The sequence below is a fragment of the Pogona vitticeps genome, chromosome 4 (assembly GCF_051106095.1).
Source record: "Pogona vitticeps strain Pit_001003342236 chromosome 4, PviZW2.1, whole genome shotgun sequence".
Lineage (NCBI taxonomy): Eukaryota > Metazoa > Chordata > Lepidosauria > Squamata > Agamidae > Pogona > Pogona vitticeps.
The window spans coordinates 185931405-185945962 of NC_135786.1; the positions used below are offsets into that span (position 1 = coordinate 185931405).

Here is a 14558-nt window from a genome sequence, read left to right on the forward strand (position 1 = left end):
AGATATGACACTGGAAGATGGGACCCTCAGGTCGGAAGGCGTCCAACATGCTACTGAGGAAGAGTGGAGGACAAGTACAAGTAGCTCCAGAGCTAATGAAGTGGTTGGGCCAAAGCCAAAAGGACGCTCAGCTGTGGACGTGCCTGGAAGTGAAAGGAGAGTCCGATGTTGCAAAGAAAAATACTGCATAGGAACCTGGAATGTAAGATCTATGAACCTTGGTGAGCTGGATGTGGTCAAACAGGAGATGGCAAGAATAAACATTGACATCCTGGGTGTCAGTGAACTAAAATGGACAGGAATGGGCGAATTCAATTCAGATGATTACCATATCTACTATTGTGGGCAAGAAGCCCATAGAAGGAATGGAGTAGCCCTCATAGTCAACAAAAGAGTGGGAGAAGCTGTAATGGGATATAATCTCAAAAATGATAGAATGATGTCAGTACGAATCCAAGGCAGACTTTTCAACACCACAATAATCCAAGTTTATGCACCAACCACCAATGCTGAGGCAACTGAAATTGACCATTGTTTATGAAGACTTGTAACACCTTCTAGAACTGACACCAAAGAAAGATGTTCTTCTCATTCTAGGAGATTGGAATGCTAAAGTAGGGAGTCAAGAGATAAAAGGAACAACAGGGAAGTTTGGCTTTGGAGTTCAAAATGAAGCAGGGCAAAGGCTCATAGAGTTTTGTCAAGAGAACAAGCTGGTCATCACAAACACTCTTTTCCAACAACACAAGAGGCGGTTCTACACATGGAAATCACCAGATGGGCAATACTGTCATCAGATTCATTATATTCTCTGCAGCCAAAGATGGAGAAGCTCTATATAGTCATCAAAAACAAGACCTGGAGCTGATTGTGGCTCTAATCATCAGCTTCTCATAGCAAAATTCAAGCTTAGAGTAGGAAAAACCACTGGGCTAGTCAGGTATAATCTAAACCAAATCCCTTATGAATACACAGTGGAAGTGAAGATCAGATTTAAGGAACTTGATTTGGTGGACAGAGTGCCTGAAGAAGTTTGGATAGAGGCTCGTAACTTTGTACAGGAGGCAGCAACAAAAACCATCCCAAAGAAAAGGAAATGCAAGAAAGCAAAGTGGCTGTCCAACGAGGCCTTACAAATAGCAGAGAAGAGAAGGGAAACAAAATGCAAGGGAAATAGGGAAAGTTACAGAAAATTGAATGCAGACTTCCAAAGAATAGCAAGGAGAGACAAGAGGGCCTTCTTAAATGAACAATGCAAAGAAATAGAGGAAAATAATAGAAAAGGAAAAACCAGAGATCTGTTCAGGAAAGTTGGAGATATTAAAGGAACATTTTGTGCAAAGATGAACATGATAAAGGACAAAAATGGGAGAGACCTCACAGAAGCAGAAGGCATCAAGAAGAGGTGGCAAGAATACACAGAGGAACTATACCAGAAAGATTTGGATATCCCGGAGAACCCAGATAGTGTGGTTGCTGACCTTGAGCCAGACATCTTAGAGAGTGAAGTCAAGTGGGCCTTAGAAAGCATGGCTAACAACAAGGCCCATGGAGTTGATGGCATTCCAGCTGAACTATTTAAAATCTTAAAACATGACGCTGTGAAGGTGCTACATTCAATGTGCCAGCAAGTTTGGAAAACTCAACAGTGGCCAGAGGATTGGAAGAGATCAGTCTACATCCCAATCCCAAAGAAGGGCAGTGCCAAAGAATGCTCCAACTATAATAATAATAATAATATAATTTATTGTCATTGTAAGTATATACACAGTATACCCATACAACGAAATTCACAATTTGCACTCATTTCACACGCTAGCAAGGTTATGCTCAAAATCCTCCAAGGCAGGCTTCAGCAGTATGTGGACTGAGAACTCCCAGAAGTACAAGTTGGATTTCGAAGGGGCAGAGGAGCTCGAGATCAAATTGCTAACATGTGCTGGATTATGGAGAAAGCCAGAGAGTTCCAGAAAAACATTTACTTCTGCTTCACTGACTACGCAAAAGCCTTTGACTGTGTGGACCACAGCAAACTATGGCAAGTTCTTAAAGAAATGGGAGTGCCTGAACACCTTATCTATCCCCTGAGAAACCTATACGTGGGACAGGAAGCAACAGTTAGAACTGGGTACGGAAACACTGATTGGTTCAAAATTGAGAAAGGAGTACAACAAGGCTGTATATTGGCCCCCGCAGAATACATCATGCAAAAGGCTGGACTGGATGAATCCCAAGCCGGAATTAAAACTGCCGGAAGAATTATCAACAACCTCAGATATGCAGATGATACCACTCTGATGGCAGAAAGTGAGGAGGAATTAAGGAACCTTGTAATGAGGGTGAAAGAGGAGATTGCAAAAAATGGTCTGAAGCTGAACATCAAAAAAACTAACATCATGGCCACTGGTCCCATCACGTCCTGGCAAATAGAAGGGGAAGATATGGAGGTAGTGACAGATTTTACTTTCTTGGGCTCCATGATCACTGCAGATGGAGATAGGAGCCCCGAAATTAAAAGACGCCTTCTTCTTGGGAGGAAAGCGATGACAAACCTCGACAGCATCTTAAAAAGCAGAGACATCGCCTTGCCAACAAAAGTCCGAATAGTCAAAGCTATGGTTTTTCCTGTAGTGTTGTATGGAAGTGAGAGCTGGACCATAAAGAAGGCTGACCTCCGAAGAATTGATGCTTTTGAATTGTGGTGCTGGAGGAGACTCTTGAGAGTCCCCTGGACTGCAAGGAGAACAAACCTATGCATTCTAAAGGAAAACAAGCCTGAGTGCTCACTGGAAGGACAGATCCTGAAGCTGAGGCTCCAATACTTTGGCCATCTCATGAGAAGAGAAGACTCCGTGGAAAAGCCCCTGATGTTAGGAAAGTGTGAGGGCAAGAGGAGAAGGGGACGACAGAGGACGAAATGGTTGGACAGTGTCATTGAAGCGACCAACATGAAATTGGCCCAGCTCTGGGAGGCAGTGGAAGACAGGACGCCCTGGCGTGCTCTGGTCCATGGGGTCACGAAGAGTCGGACATGACTAAACGACTAAACAACAAAGCATCCATCCTTGGTGAACACTTAGAGATTTCTTCACCTACATTTTTTCTTCCAGTTTTGAAGCCGTAGCATTGTCATGATTTATGATTATCCTTGTGGGGTTTGTTTATACATCCGTTACCTTTTTGCAGTAGTTCTGTTATTTGAACTGTATGTTTCATTTTTTTCCATCTTAGAAAAGACTGTACAATATTAGTCTAGGACTGGAGAGCTGCAGCCTGGTTTTGTCCCTATCCAACATTTGGTGCTAGCATGGTTAGTTACTAGAAGACTTCAGGAGTGATTCTAAACTTATTTTTTTTTCGTCCTTCCTCTCCCTCCGCCCACCACCCGGAGTGATTCTAAACTTATTTTAATGGTTGAGAAAATCTACATGGCAGTTTGTCTCAGTGGTGGGCCATATCAAAAGCTCAGACGGGCTTAACTTGTGCTTCAGGAGAGAACCTCATGTTTAATTGTCCCTTCCACTGAAGAGAATGGCAGGGCATTACTCAGCTTGCTGTGTCTGGCTGAACAGTTGAATGTCTGCCAGGATAAATAGCAACCAGTTCCAGTGGACGTATGCCAGTTTTTCTGCAAGTTTAAAGGCTAACAACATATTTCATGTCCTCAAAGGTAAATGGGCTGCCAGATTAGTATATTCAGTTCCCTGTAGGGACTTCATATTGACCACTATTCTGGGATAGTCTCTTGCTACCCTTTTTTTTTTTGAACATTAGTACAATTTGCTGCTATGGTTTTAGTGGCTGGGAGGCAGAGAAAATTACTTGTGCTTTCTAACTTGATCAAAGGTATGGTGGCTCAGGTTTTTTCCCTTCATATGTAGTTTTTCCCCCCTTCTTATGTAGCATACATATGTAGAAATAATATGTATCAGTTTCCTTTCCTGTTGATTGCTAAATTCTAACTGAACAATTGGTCAGAAATAACTGAAATATACTAAGGGGTTTCAGTGGAAAAGGTGGGGTGCTTAAAATTCCTTTTGAATGAGTTACAAAGGTTTGGATCCAACATTGTGCTAGCAACCCTTGATTAGCACAAGGAGACTTTCTCTCCTCCTCCCTCCTATGGCTCAAAAGAGCTCTCCCAGCCCTGTCAGGCCAGTTTTGAGGGCAGGAATGAGTAGAGGAACTGCTTCTTTGCAGTTCTGCAGAAAAAAAAAATTGTGAGCAGAGGAATACCTGGCCATAGTTTTTCCTGAGGAATTTTTGTTCTGGGACCTTTTTCAACACAGCTACCCCCTAACCTCACAGGCCTGCCCTGCGTAAATTGTTCTTAAAATTGATTACAGGCTATTTTGAAGTGTCTCTGGATTTCCCCATACAGTTTGCATTGTAATTTGCTGCAACTCCTCTTTTTCTTGGCACTTACTTAAAAGAATGCTGAATACAGTATGTAATAACATAGCTAGATTTCATGACTGTTTAAACAAGCAAAGGGCTAAAAAGACAGGACATGCAAAGGCTTTACTTAAAAACACTTTGCTGCTCTGTGCAGTTGGAAAAACAGAACTTGGTACTTGGACTTTGAGAGAACATAGAGGGAGTCAGCAGATCTTGACCAAACATCTGTTGTTTTGTGAAATGCCACCTCACTCAATCTTCCTGTTATCTAAGAGTCTAATCTGAACTTCTTGAGCCATTCGGTTTTGATAGTCCCATAGAAAAGGTGAGCAAAAGGAAACAAAAAGAAAGCTCCACCTGAGCATGTAAAAGGAAGGTGGCCTAACCTAAAGCATATATGTGCACTATAAAATACTGTATATGGTTCTAGACATCTGCAGGGTCATGATCACACCACAGAACCTATAATTTTGTTCACAGAATTCTTCGACAAAGTGCAAATTCTTCTACATAATACTGATATTATTTGCTGTCATATTAAAGTGTCATCAAGCACGAAGTGTTCCTACATATCAGTGACAAAGAAGCCATCTTGGCCAATAAGAACATCTCAGTTCTAAAAAATTCCCATCCATCCTGCACTCCCCTCTCCTTTAGTGCCTCTGTCCACGGAATGCAGTGGTGCCTCGCATAACGATTTTAATTGGTTCCAAAAAAAACACCGTTATGTGAAACACCATTTCCCATAGGAATGCATTGGAAACCGGTTAATCCGTTCCAATAGGCACGGATTGCCATCCTTAAGCGAAAAAACCCATAGGAAACATCGTTAAACGATACAATGTTTCCTCCATTGGAATGTCTTGAAGCTGACTCAATGCATTTCAATGGCTTTGCGAAGTCAATTTTTGCAAATTTAAGTATGTCATAAAAGGGTCAAAAATGGTTTTAAATGCTTTGATTAGCTTCTGCACCCTCTAAAACGGATGCAAAAGTTAATTTGGCTTTGATCTGACTTTTCGTTATTTTATGGTGAATTTCCCCCCCCCCCAACTTTTGACAGCTGTCAAAATCTGACAGCTCCATTGGTTCCTATGGGGGAAGAAAAAATTCACAAAAAAATAACGAAGACTCAGCAACTGTTCTAAATGCTTGGATTCGTTAGAGGACCCCCTAAATCATGTGCAAACCTGATTTGGCTTTGATCTGAACTTTCGTTAATTTATGGTGAATTGTTTTCTCCCCCATAGGAAAGCATGGAGCTGTCAGATTTTGACAGGTCCATTGGTTCCTATGGGCCGAAAAAAAATTCACCATAAATTAACGAAAAGTCAGATCAAAGCCAAATCAGGTTTGCACACGACTTAGGGGGTCCTCTAACGAATCCAAGCATTTAGAACCGTTTTTGACCCTTCTAAGACACTTTTTAAATTGAAAAAAGAAACATTGTTAAGTGAAGCAGGGGACCTAAAATCGCATTCGTTATGTGAAGCATGGTCCCAAACTTCGCTAAGCGAAAATCGCCCATAGGAAACATCGTTATACGGTGCATATTATTTTCTTAAAAAAACACATCGTTATGTGAATTCATCGCTAAACGAGGCACTCGTTAAGCGCGGCACCACTGTATCAGCCAATAATTCCCTAAATCTACAAAAATTGACTTTCTTGAAGTCTAGAATGCTTGTTATCAATAAAATAAAAACTCATGAATATTGTGGCCTGGATTAAGAATACAGAACCAATCAATACAGAACCAGGGAAGGTAGAAATCTACTGCATCACAAGCTGTCTCCAAAATTACCTGCATTTGTATCGTTTTACCAACAAAAAAAACACTTTTGTAGGAATACTGGAGGAAAGCCCTTTACCTTTGTGATACATCCTGAGGAGACCTTTAGTCAGAATCTTGGAGGCACTGCATATGAAGCAGGGCAGAGATAAAATTCAGTCCCTAACTTCAACAATGGGCTCTTAGGCTGCACTCCCAGATTTGAGAGTACTTGGAGAGAGTGGTGTTACAAGTACAGTTCCTCCACTGAGACGCAAAGGGAAAGGAAGGGGGAAAAAAGTGCATGTCACTACATTACCTATGCAACATGGAAACACCTCCCTGTTCCCAGAATGCACTTTAGTCTGCTTTTTGTATGGCCCCAACATTTGCAATCAGTCACAGGAAAACTTCCTCAAACTGGTTTGTGTTTGAAACCTCACCTCCAGTGCTGTTTGGCAGTCACACCTTTTGAACTCACTTTGAGAATCAGATGGGCACAGACAACAGCCTGGAATTTTGGGGACTCACATGCACTGTCCATAATATTTTGGTGCATAGGAAAGTGGATTTACACTGAAAGCTCTCTGTTCTATTTTTTTAGTGGTCCAGTAATGATACTGTATCACCTGCCTTCGCCTGTGTATCACATAAGGGTCACATGGCTCTGTCTAGTCTTTTTAAAAAACAGAATCTGGATTTGTTGCAGTGCCTAATTGCTGGGTTTATGTGTTTATTAGATAGTCTGCTATTGCTTGTGGGTAGACATGTTAGATTAGAAGGGTGTTTTTAACCAAGGTCAGGCCTATTGTTCTGTGATTTATGAGAGAAAAACTAAAGACACAATCTAAGATTGTTTCAACAAGAAGGAAAAATGGGAGATGTCTAAAGAAACCAGAATGGTTGACTAAAGAACTTTCAACTCAGCTAAGTGTAAAAAAAAACATGTACAAGAAATGGAAAAATGGGGAAAGCACCAAAGAGGAATACAAGCAAATAGCCAGTACATGTAGGGGCATGGTAAGAAAAGCTAAAGCACAGCACGAATTTAGGCTTGCTAGAGAGATTAAGGATAATAAAAAGGGATTTTTAAGTTGTCAGCAGTAAAAGGGAAAAGAAGGAAATAAATAGTGTCGCTGCATGGAGAAGATGGCCAACTACTAACAGAGGACAGGGAAAAGGCTGAACTTCTCACCATTTTCTTTGCCTCAGTTTTTTTCCATAAACAAAAAGAGCGCTCAAGATGAGGGACAAATAGCAGGTAAAGTAGTGTGGGAAATGCAGCACAGAATAGTACAGGATTACCTGGCTACCTTGGATGAATTTAAGTCTCCTGGGCCAGACGAATTACATCCAAGGATATTAAAAGAACTGACAGAAGTAATATCAGAACCTTTGGCAATGATCTTTGAGGATTCTTGGAGAACAGGGGAAGTCTTCAAAAAGGGGAAAAAAGAAGACCGAAATAATTATCACCCAGTCAGCCTGACATCAATTCCCAGAAAAATTCTAGAGCAAATCATTAAACAGACAGTTTGTTATTACTTAGAAAGCAATGCTGTCATCACTAAAAGTCAACATGGGTTTCTTAAAAACAAGTCATGCCACACTAATTTGATCACTTTTTTTGATAGAGTTACAGGCCTGGTGGATGAAGGGAACGCTGTAGCATATCTTGATTTCAGTAAGGCCTTCGACAAGGTTCCTCACAATATTCTTGCAAAGAAGCTAGTAGAATGTGGAATAGATAGGGCTACTGTTAGGTGGATTTGTAATTGGTTGTCCAAACCCAAAGGCTGATCACAAATGGTTTCCCTTTGTCCTGGAAAGAGGTGACTAGCGGGGTGCCCCAGGGTTCTGTTCTGGGTCCCGTGTTATTCAACATCTTTATCAGTGACTTGGATGAAGGAATAGAGAGTATGTTAATTAAATTTGCAGATGATACCAAATTGGCAGGGGTTGCTAATTCCCCAGGGGACAGGATTAAAATTTAAAATGACCTTGACAGATTAGAATCCTGGGCTAAAACTAACAAAATGAATTTCATCAGGGAGTAGACATGGTCTAGAGGGGCGGGGTATAAATTTAATAAATAAATAAATAAATAAATAAGGTCCTACAGCTAGGCAGAAAAAAATGAACTGCACAGATCTAGGATGGAAGACACCTGGCTGGACAACAGTACCTGTGAAAGGGATCTAGGAGTCTTGGTAGACCACAAGCTGAACATGAGTCAGCAGTGTGGTGCGGCTGCCAAGAAAGCCAGTGTGATTCTTGGTTGCATCAATAGGAGTACAGTATAGTGTCTAGATCAAGGGAAGTGATAGTACCACTCTATTCTGCTTTGGTCAGACCTCACCTGGATTATTGTGTCCAGTTCTGGGCACCTCAATTCAAAAAGGATATTGACAACCTGGAATGTATCCAGAGGAGCGCGACTAAAATGGTTAAAGGTCTGGAAGCAATGTTTTACAATGAGTGGCTTAGGGAGTTGGGAATGTTTACTTTACAAAAAGAAGGTTGAGAAGGGACATGATAGCCATGCTTAAATATTTGAAAGGATGTCAGGTTGAAGAGAGGTTTGTTTTCCAGAGCTGCAGAGAGTAGGACACGGAGCAATGGTTTCAAACTACAGGAAAAAAGATTCCATTTGAGCATTAGGAAGAACTTCCTGATGGTCAGAGCTGTCTGGGAGTGGAATTGGCTGCCTCGAAGGGTGGTGGAGTCTCCTTCTTTGGAGGTTTTTAAGCAGAGGCTGGATGGCCCATCTGTTGGGAGTACTTTGATGGATGTTCCCACATGGCAGGAGGTTGGACTGGATGGCCTCAGTGGTCTCTTCCAACTCTATGACTCTGTGACTCTCTGTACTGCCTCATTAGTGCAGAAGCACTATTGCCTGCCACATAAACTTATCAAGCATTTTCTCATGGCAACCCTGGCGTCAGTTTTAATACTTTGGATATTAAAGTAGATCTGAAGAAGTTTCAGCAATGCTGTCCTATCAACTCTTGCAACACAATTGCAGGAATTAATATTAATTGTGTGCTCTTAATTTATCTGTTCATCCTCTAATGAGATACGCACCGCCCACTGCCATCAAGGTGCTCTGTTATACGTCCTGGAGAGACATGTCATTCTCTGAGCAAGAAAATAAATGTGTATAAGTAGATCAGACAGTATGAAGGGTACCATTCAGAAGCTAGAATAAGAACACAGCAGTCTGCCAGGACTTCTTTCCCATTATCAGAGTATAACTAAATAAAAAGCTTTATCAGCAGAAAAGCTATTGTAAATAAGAAAAGAACAGAGTGACCTATATATGAACTTCCTGATATCCCTTTCTCTGTACTGTTCCTGTGGACCTGCTGATTTTTTTAAGGATTATCTCTCTGTTGGCCAATTAGGATAACACCATGCATTTCTTCAACTGAGCTGTGCTCCCCAGAAGTGTGTGTTATAGTGTGTGTATGTGTTGTCAATTGAATTTCATTAAACATAATCACCAATTGACTTGACACATTTCATTGGCATCATAAAGCAGGTAATCAGTTTGGGATGTTTGTGTGTGTATGTGTGTGTGTGCGTGTGCGTGCGTACTTATTATGCAGATATGCATAGAAATACACTGAAATATTCTGTGAAGAGTCTGGGATTACACTAAGTACTGTATTTTTCGCAGCATAAGACACTTTTTCACCTAAAAAAGTGGGGGGGAAGTGTGTGCATCTTATGGAGCGAATACTGTCCCCCTCATGCCACCATCGCTGGCTTCTGAGGCCTCCAGAGGCCCCGCGGAGCCTCCCCACGCCACCACCGCTAGCTTCTGAGGCCTCCGGAGGCCTCAAGGCCCCATGGGCCCCCCCCCAGGCCACCATCGCTGGCTTCTGAGGACGTCCTGGATGCTTTGGACCAGTAAGGTGCTGCTTTTTACTTTTTTAAAAAATGTTCTGGGTGGGTTTTGGAGGGTAGGTTTGGGCTGGGGGGTATGTTTCTATGTTGCTTTGTTTTTTGGTGATTATTTTTAATTTTATTATTATTATTATTATTATTTTGCAGTCCCAGCGTGGGACTTGCTCTATTTATTTTTATTTTATTTTTATTTTTATTTTTGGTATTTAAAAATTGGGTGCATCTTATGGCCAGGTGCATCTTATGGAGCGAAAAATACGGTAGTTAATATGGTTTGCCAATATGTTGCCTTAACCATATCATACAATGGTACATTGTATTATACTAATAAACAGAACAGCACATGATTCTCATTTTTAAGTGTTAAAAAGTGTTTTTTCTACTATATTTAAGTGCAACAGGCTCACAGTACTCCTCCTCTATAGGAATGGTCAAGTACCATGTCTCTGGTGGCTGGCACTGAAATTTATTTTGGATCATTTTTTAAATATTAGAATGAAACAACATTTGGTGATTCTATTGTGATGCCAAATGGATATTTTAATATCGCTATGATTTCTGTCCCACCCCACCCCTGATCTGTTACAGACAACAGTCATTGATTATGTGAAGCCATCAGACCTTAAGAAAGATATGAATGAGACCTTCAAAGAGAAGTTTCCTCACATCAAGTTGACACTCAGTAAAATAAGAAGGTACCCAATACCATGCAATTGTCTTTTAATATAGTTGATACATGAAGCTAAAATATCAACAGTAGATTTCCTAAAACACCGTATTTCAAAGTCAGAAAACAAACCAGCTGCTTGTTGGAAACTGAGTAGATAAGAGAAAAAGCATACTGAAATAAGTATATATTACCTGTTTGCAATGTTTTAAAGAAAATAGCTAAATATCCAGAAAGGTCACAGAGACATAGATGTAATTAAAGCCATAATTAAAAAGGACTTGTTTCCTCTTATCTCCAGAAGAAGCAGATTAGCAATGTATGATGTAATGAAACTAAAACTGTGCTTATTGTAACTGTGTTTTGATATGAGGAAGAATAGTCTTTTAGCGTTGCACTGAAGGAGCCTGGATACAAAAAAATTATGTCCAGGTCAGTGATGGCTCTTGACTGGCGCAGGGGGTGCCTCCAGTGAAATTCCGAGGTGGGGCATCTCCTGTCCTGGTCCACAGCCTTGGGTACATAGGTGAGGAAATAGATGGACATAGGGGCATTTAGCTCAGTGTGAGTACACCAGCATCTGATCTCAAGCGTTCACTGCAAGGGGTCAGTTCAGCAAGTCAGTCCATTCCCTAGCAGTCCTGCTGGGTGGAAAGGGGCAGCTGTGGAAGGGCTGGCAGAAAGCTGAGCTTTGAAAATTTATTTTTGGGGATTATAGCCCCAGAACCCTCCAGTCATTATGGCCAGTGATCATTTTGACTAGGAAATTCTGGTAACTGTAGTCCAAACTTTGCTAAATTCTAAAGATAAAGAGAGATGGAGTGATCTACTTTCCTTTGGGCTATAGCTTTGCCCACCACAGCTCTCTATTTCTGACCTAAGAGTTCTTGTCGTTCTTAGAGTATGAAATGCTTGCTTTTTCTGACATGAATATTCACGAATCTTGTTATGTTTGACCTGCAATGAATTAATCACTCCTGAGATTGTAGGCCACAAATGAGATTGAGCTTTCAGGTTTAGCTAGAACAGCAACCTAGTTAAGAAGCAGGAGTTCCTCTAAGACTCACAAATGATCTTTTGCTGATATTCAGGAGACTCGTGACAGTTTCACACATGATACAGTTGTATACAGAGGACTATCAAGAGCTGGTTGGATAGATCGATGAGTTAGATATCAGGCTGCAGAGCCAGAGACTAAGAGTTCAGTTCCCCACTGTAAACCACTTCTGAGTACTCTACCTTGCCATTGACTTGACGGCGCACAATTATTATAATTAAATAGCAACGAAAGGAAAGCTACTTGTTATTCATCAGCAACCTAAGCCACTAGCATTAGCAGTGTATGGCAGTGAACAGTGAACTACAAATGTTACTGCTCTTCACACATTTGCATAGGTCAGTTTCTCAAGCAAAAATGGAAAAGCAGCAGCTGAGGATTTAGAACAGGACTTCTACAAGTCTTGGGGTCATTCTTTCACTCCAGAATTTGCAGAAACTGTAAAAAAAAAGAAGAAGAAGAAGAAATGTGTGGACAGTTGTGGTGGATAAAACTAAGTTTTGGAAAGAGGGGAGAATACTATTTAGTACTGTATCAATCAATCTCTGGCTTTCTTTGTACCTTTCCTGCCCTGTTTTAGCCTGAAGAGAGAGATGCGCAAGCTAGCTCAAGAAGAGTGTGGTTTTGAGGAACCCACTGTGGCGATGGCTTTCGTCTATTTTGAAAAACTTGCTCTGAAGGGGAAACTCAACAAGCAGAACAGAAAGCTCTGTGCTGGAGCATGTGTCCTACTAGCTGCCAAAATTGGCAGTGACCTCAAAAAGCATGAGGTCAAACATCTTATAGATGTAAGTACCACCCAAACATGGTCACGAAACAGGGAAAGAGGATGTGTGGAACGATGCATTTGATAAAAAGAATTATTAAACTGAATAAGTTTCCATTATATCAAGGGAAGGGCCCCTCTCCCGAGAATGGTGTAACCACCCTGATTGTTTTGGATTCCAACTCCCCTGAGCCCTGGGCAAGATAGCTGGTAGTCAGACATTATGGGAATTGGAAGCAGCTGGAAGGTCATGGGTTCCTCACCTCCGTGCTGTATCATTTATTGACATTTTGCCTGAAAAGCCATTGAGATGAGCAAAAGACATCTCTTTTAACTTTTAAACAAGATTGGGAAATATTATTTCATATACTGGCATGTGACTGATATTCTGGTTGTGCTAAGATAGGTCTCTTTGTGTTACAGAAACTGGAAGAGAAGTTTCGGCTGAACAGGCGAGAGCTGATTGCCTATGAGTTTCCTGTGTTAGTGGCCTTGGAATTTGCTCTCCATCTACCTGAACATGAAGTGATGCCGCATTACAGACGTTTGGTCCAAAATTCCTAGCACAGGCTACCCTTCCAAGGATGGGGAGGGGTTTCAAAACTATTTTCTGTCGAGCTCCAAAGAGCAGCTGTCACTACTGGAAATGCAAAAATGGGATGCGGATGCCCTCAGCCCCCTTTATACTTTTTTTCTGTGCAGCTTTTCAACAGGATACTAGGAATGAAGCATTACATTCCTTATGACTCTCAGGCTAGATGAACTATTCAACTACTCAGTGCAAATGATGAACAGGTTTCATGCGAGTGAACTGTGGGTGGAACAGATTCGTATTACATGGACCAAATGAGAACTTCCTTGAGTTGTCCTTTTTTGCAGAGATCAGCAGCAGCCTTCAACACACACTTCTTTTTAACTATTTCATTTGCATAGTTGGAATTTCATCACCTTTCCTACAAGCAGCTGGTTTCTAATGTATGAAATAATCCCTCAAGCAGTGATGAGTTGTGGTACATATCTTCACTGTGTCAACGATGTGTCAATCTATTTTTGTATCTCTTCACTGAAAGTGCACTTTTCCTTGTTGGTGGGTGGGTATATTGTTTAATTGTAAACAGGGCAGTGGACAGGTTTAGAACCAGGCAGTAGCTTTGCATCGTTTGTGTTTACTAAAATATAAGAGAATGTTTCTCAGTTTGCTTAAACAAAACTACTGAAAAGGAGATATGGGTGTATTTGAAATCTCTAAGTGATACGCTGTAATCTCTGATGGTTTGATTCTCCATCCCACCCCACCTTCTTTTGTTCTCTAAAAATTACACTACTTTTTAAAGAAGAAAGATGATAATACAAACAAGTGAGAAATTGTTGACCAGTCTTTCCACTTTTGTATATGATGGTGTTCTGATGTTGAGTACTGAAAAGAAATGTCATTTTATGGGAATCTTGTTTTAAGCCACGTGGGTATTTCTAACCTCTGCACTTTTCCCTTGGTGGAGATGGTTAGACTTGCACTCTGTAGTGTTTGTATTTTGTGCTCTATGTTAGAGTGCATTCTGAGGCACATTGATGGTGCTGTATTGTTTAAGCAGTGTTTTCTAGAACCAACTTGTACAACCAAGAAGCAGAATTTGACAGCTGAGGGCTTTGACAGCAGACACACCACTCAGTGTGGGTAATTCTTGTTGTTGAGTTATTGTTATTTTTAAATAAAATTATCTGTACAACATCAAATTTGAAAGCAGGGGCCACTAAAAGAATTCCTTTTTTATATTTCTCAGATGTTTCACTATATTACAGTATCTTAACACTGTTTGTAAATTACAAAGTCCCCAAACAGAACTCCTTCTATTGCATTCTTTTTTTCTACATACCTGTACGTGTGTACAATTATATATAAAAACTTATGAGAAGACGATGACAGCTGGATGTGCTTGGTATTATACTAGAGGACATGCATCAAATAATTAAATTACTATTTTTATACATA

General features: G+C 40.8%; 1 protein-coding gene across 2 annotated transcripts in view; it reads left to right on the top strand.

The window, feature by feature from the left end:
- CABLES1 (Cdk5 and Abl enzyme substrate 1) overlaps positions 1–14558 on the top strand; it is a 78125-nt gene extending 63567 nt beyond the window's left edge. For both annotated transcript variants that reach the window (XM_072998850.2, XM_020785738.3), the window contains 3 exons: positions 10667–10773; positions 12383–12590; positions 12992–14558. In XM_072998850.2, coding sequence (XP_072854951.2) covers positions 10667–10773; positions 12383–12590; positions 12992–13132 — 456 coding nt within the window. In that variant the 3' untranslated portion in view covers positions 13133–14558. The remainder of the gene's footprint in view (positions 1–10666; positions 10774–12382; positions 12591–12991) is intronic.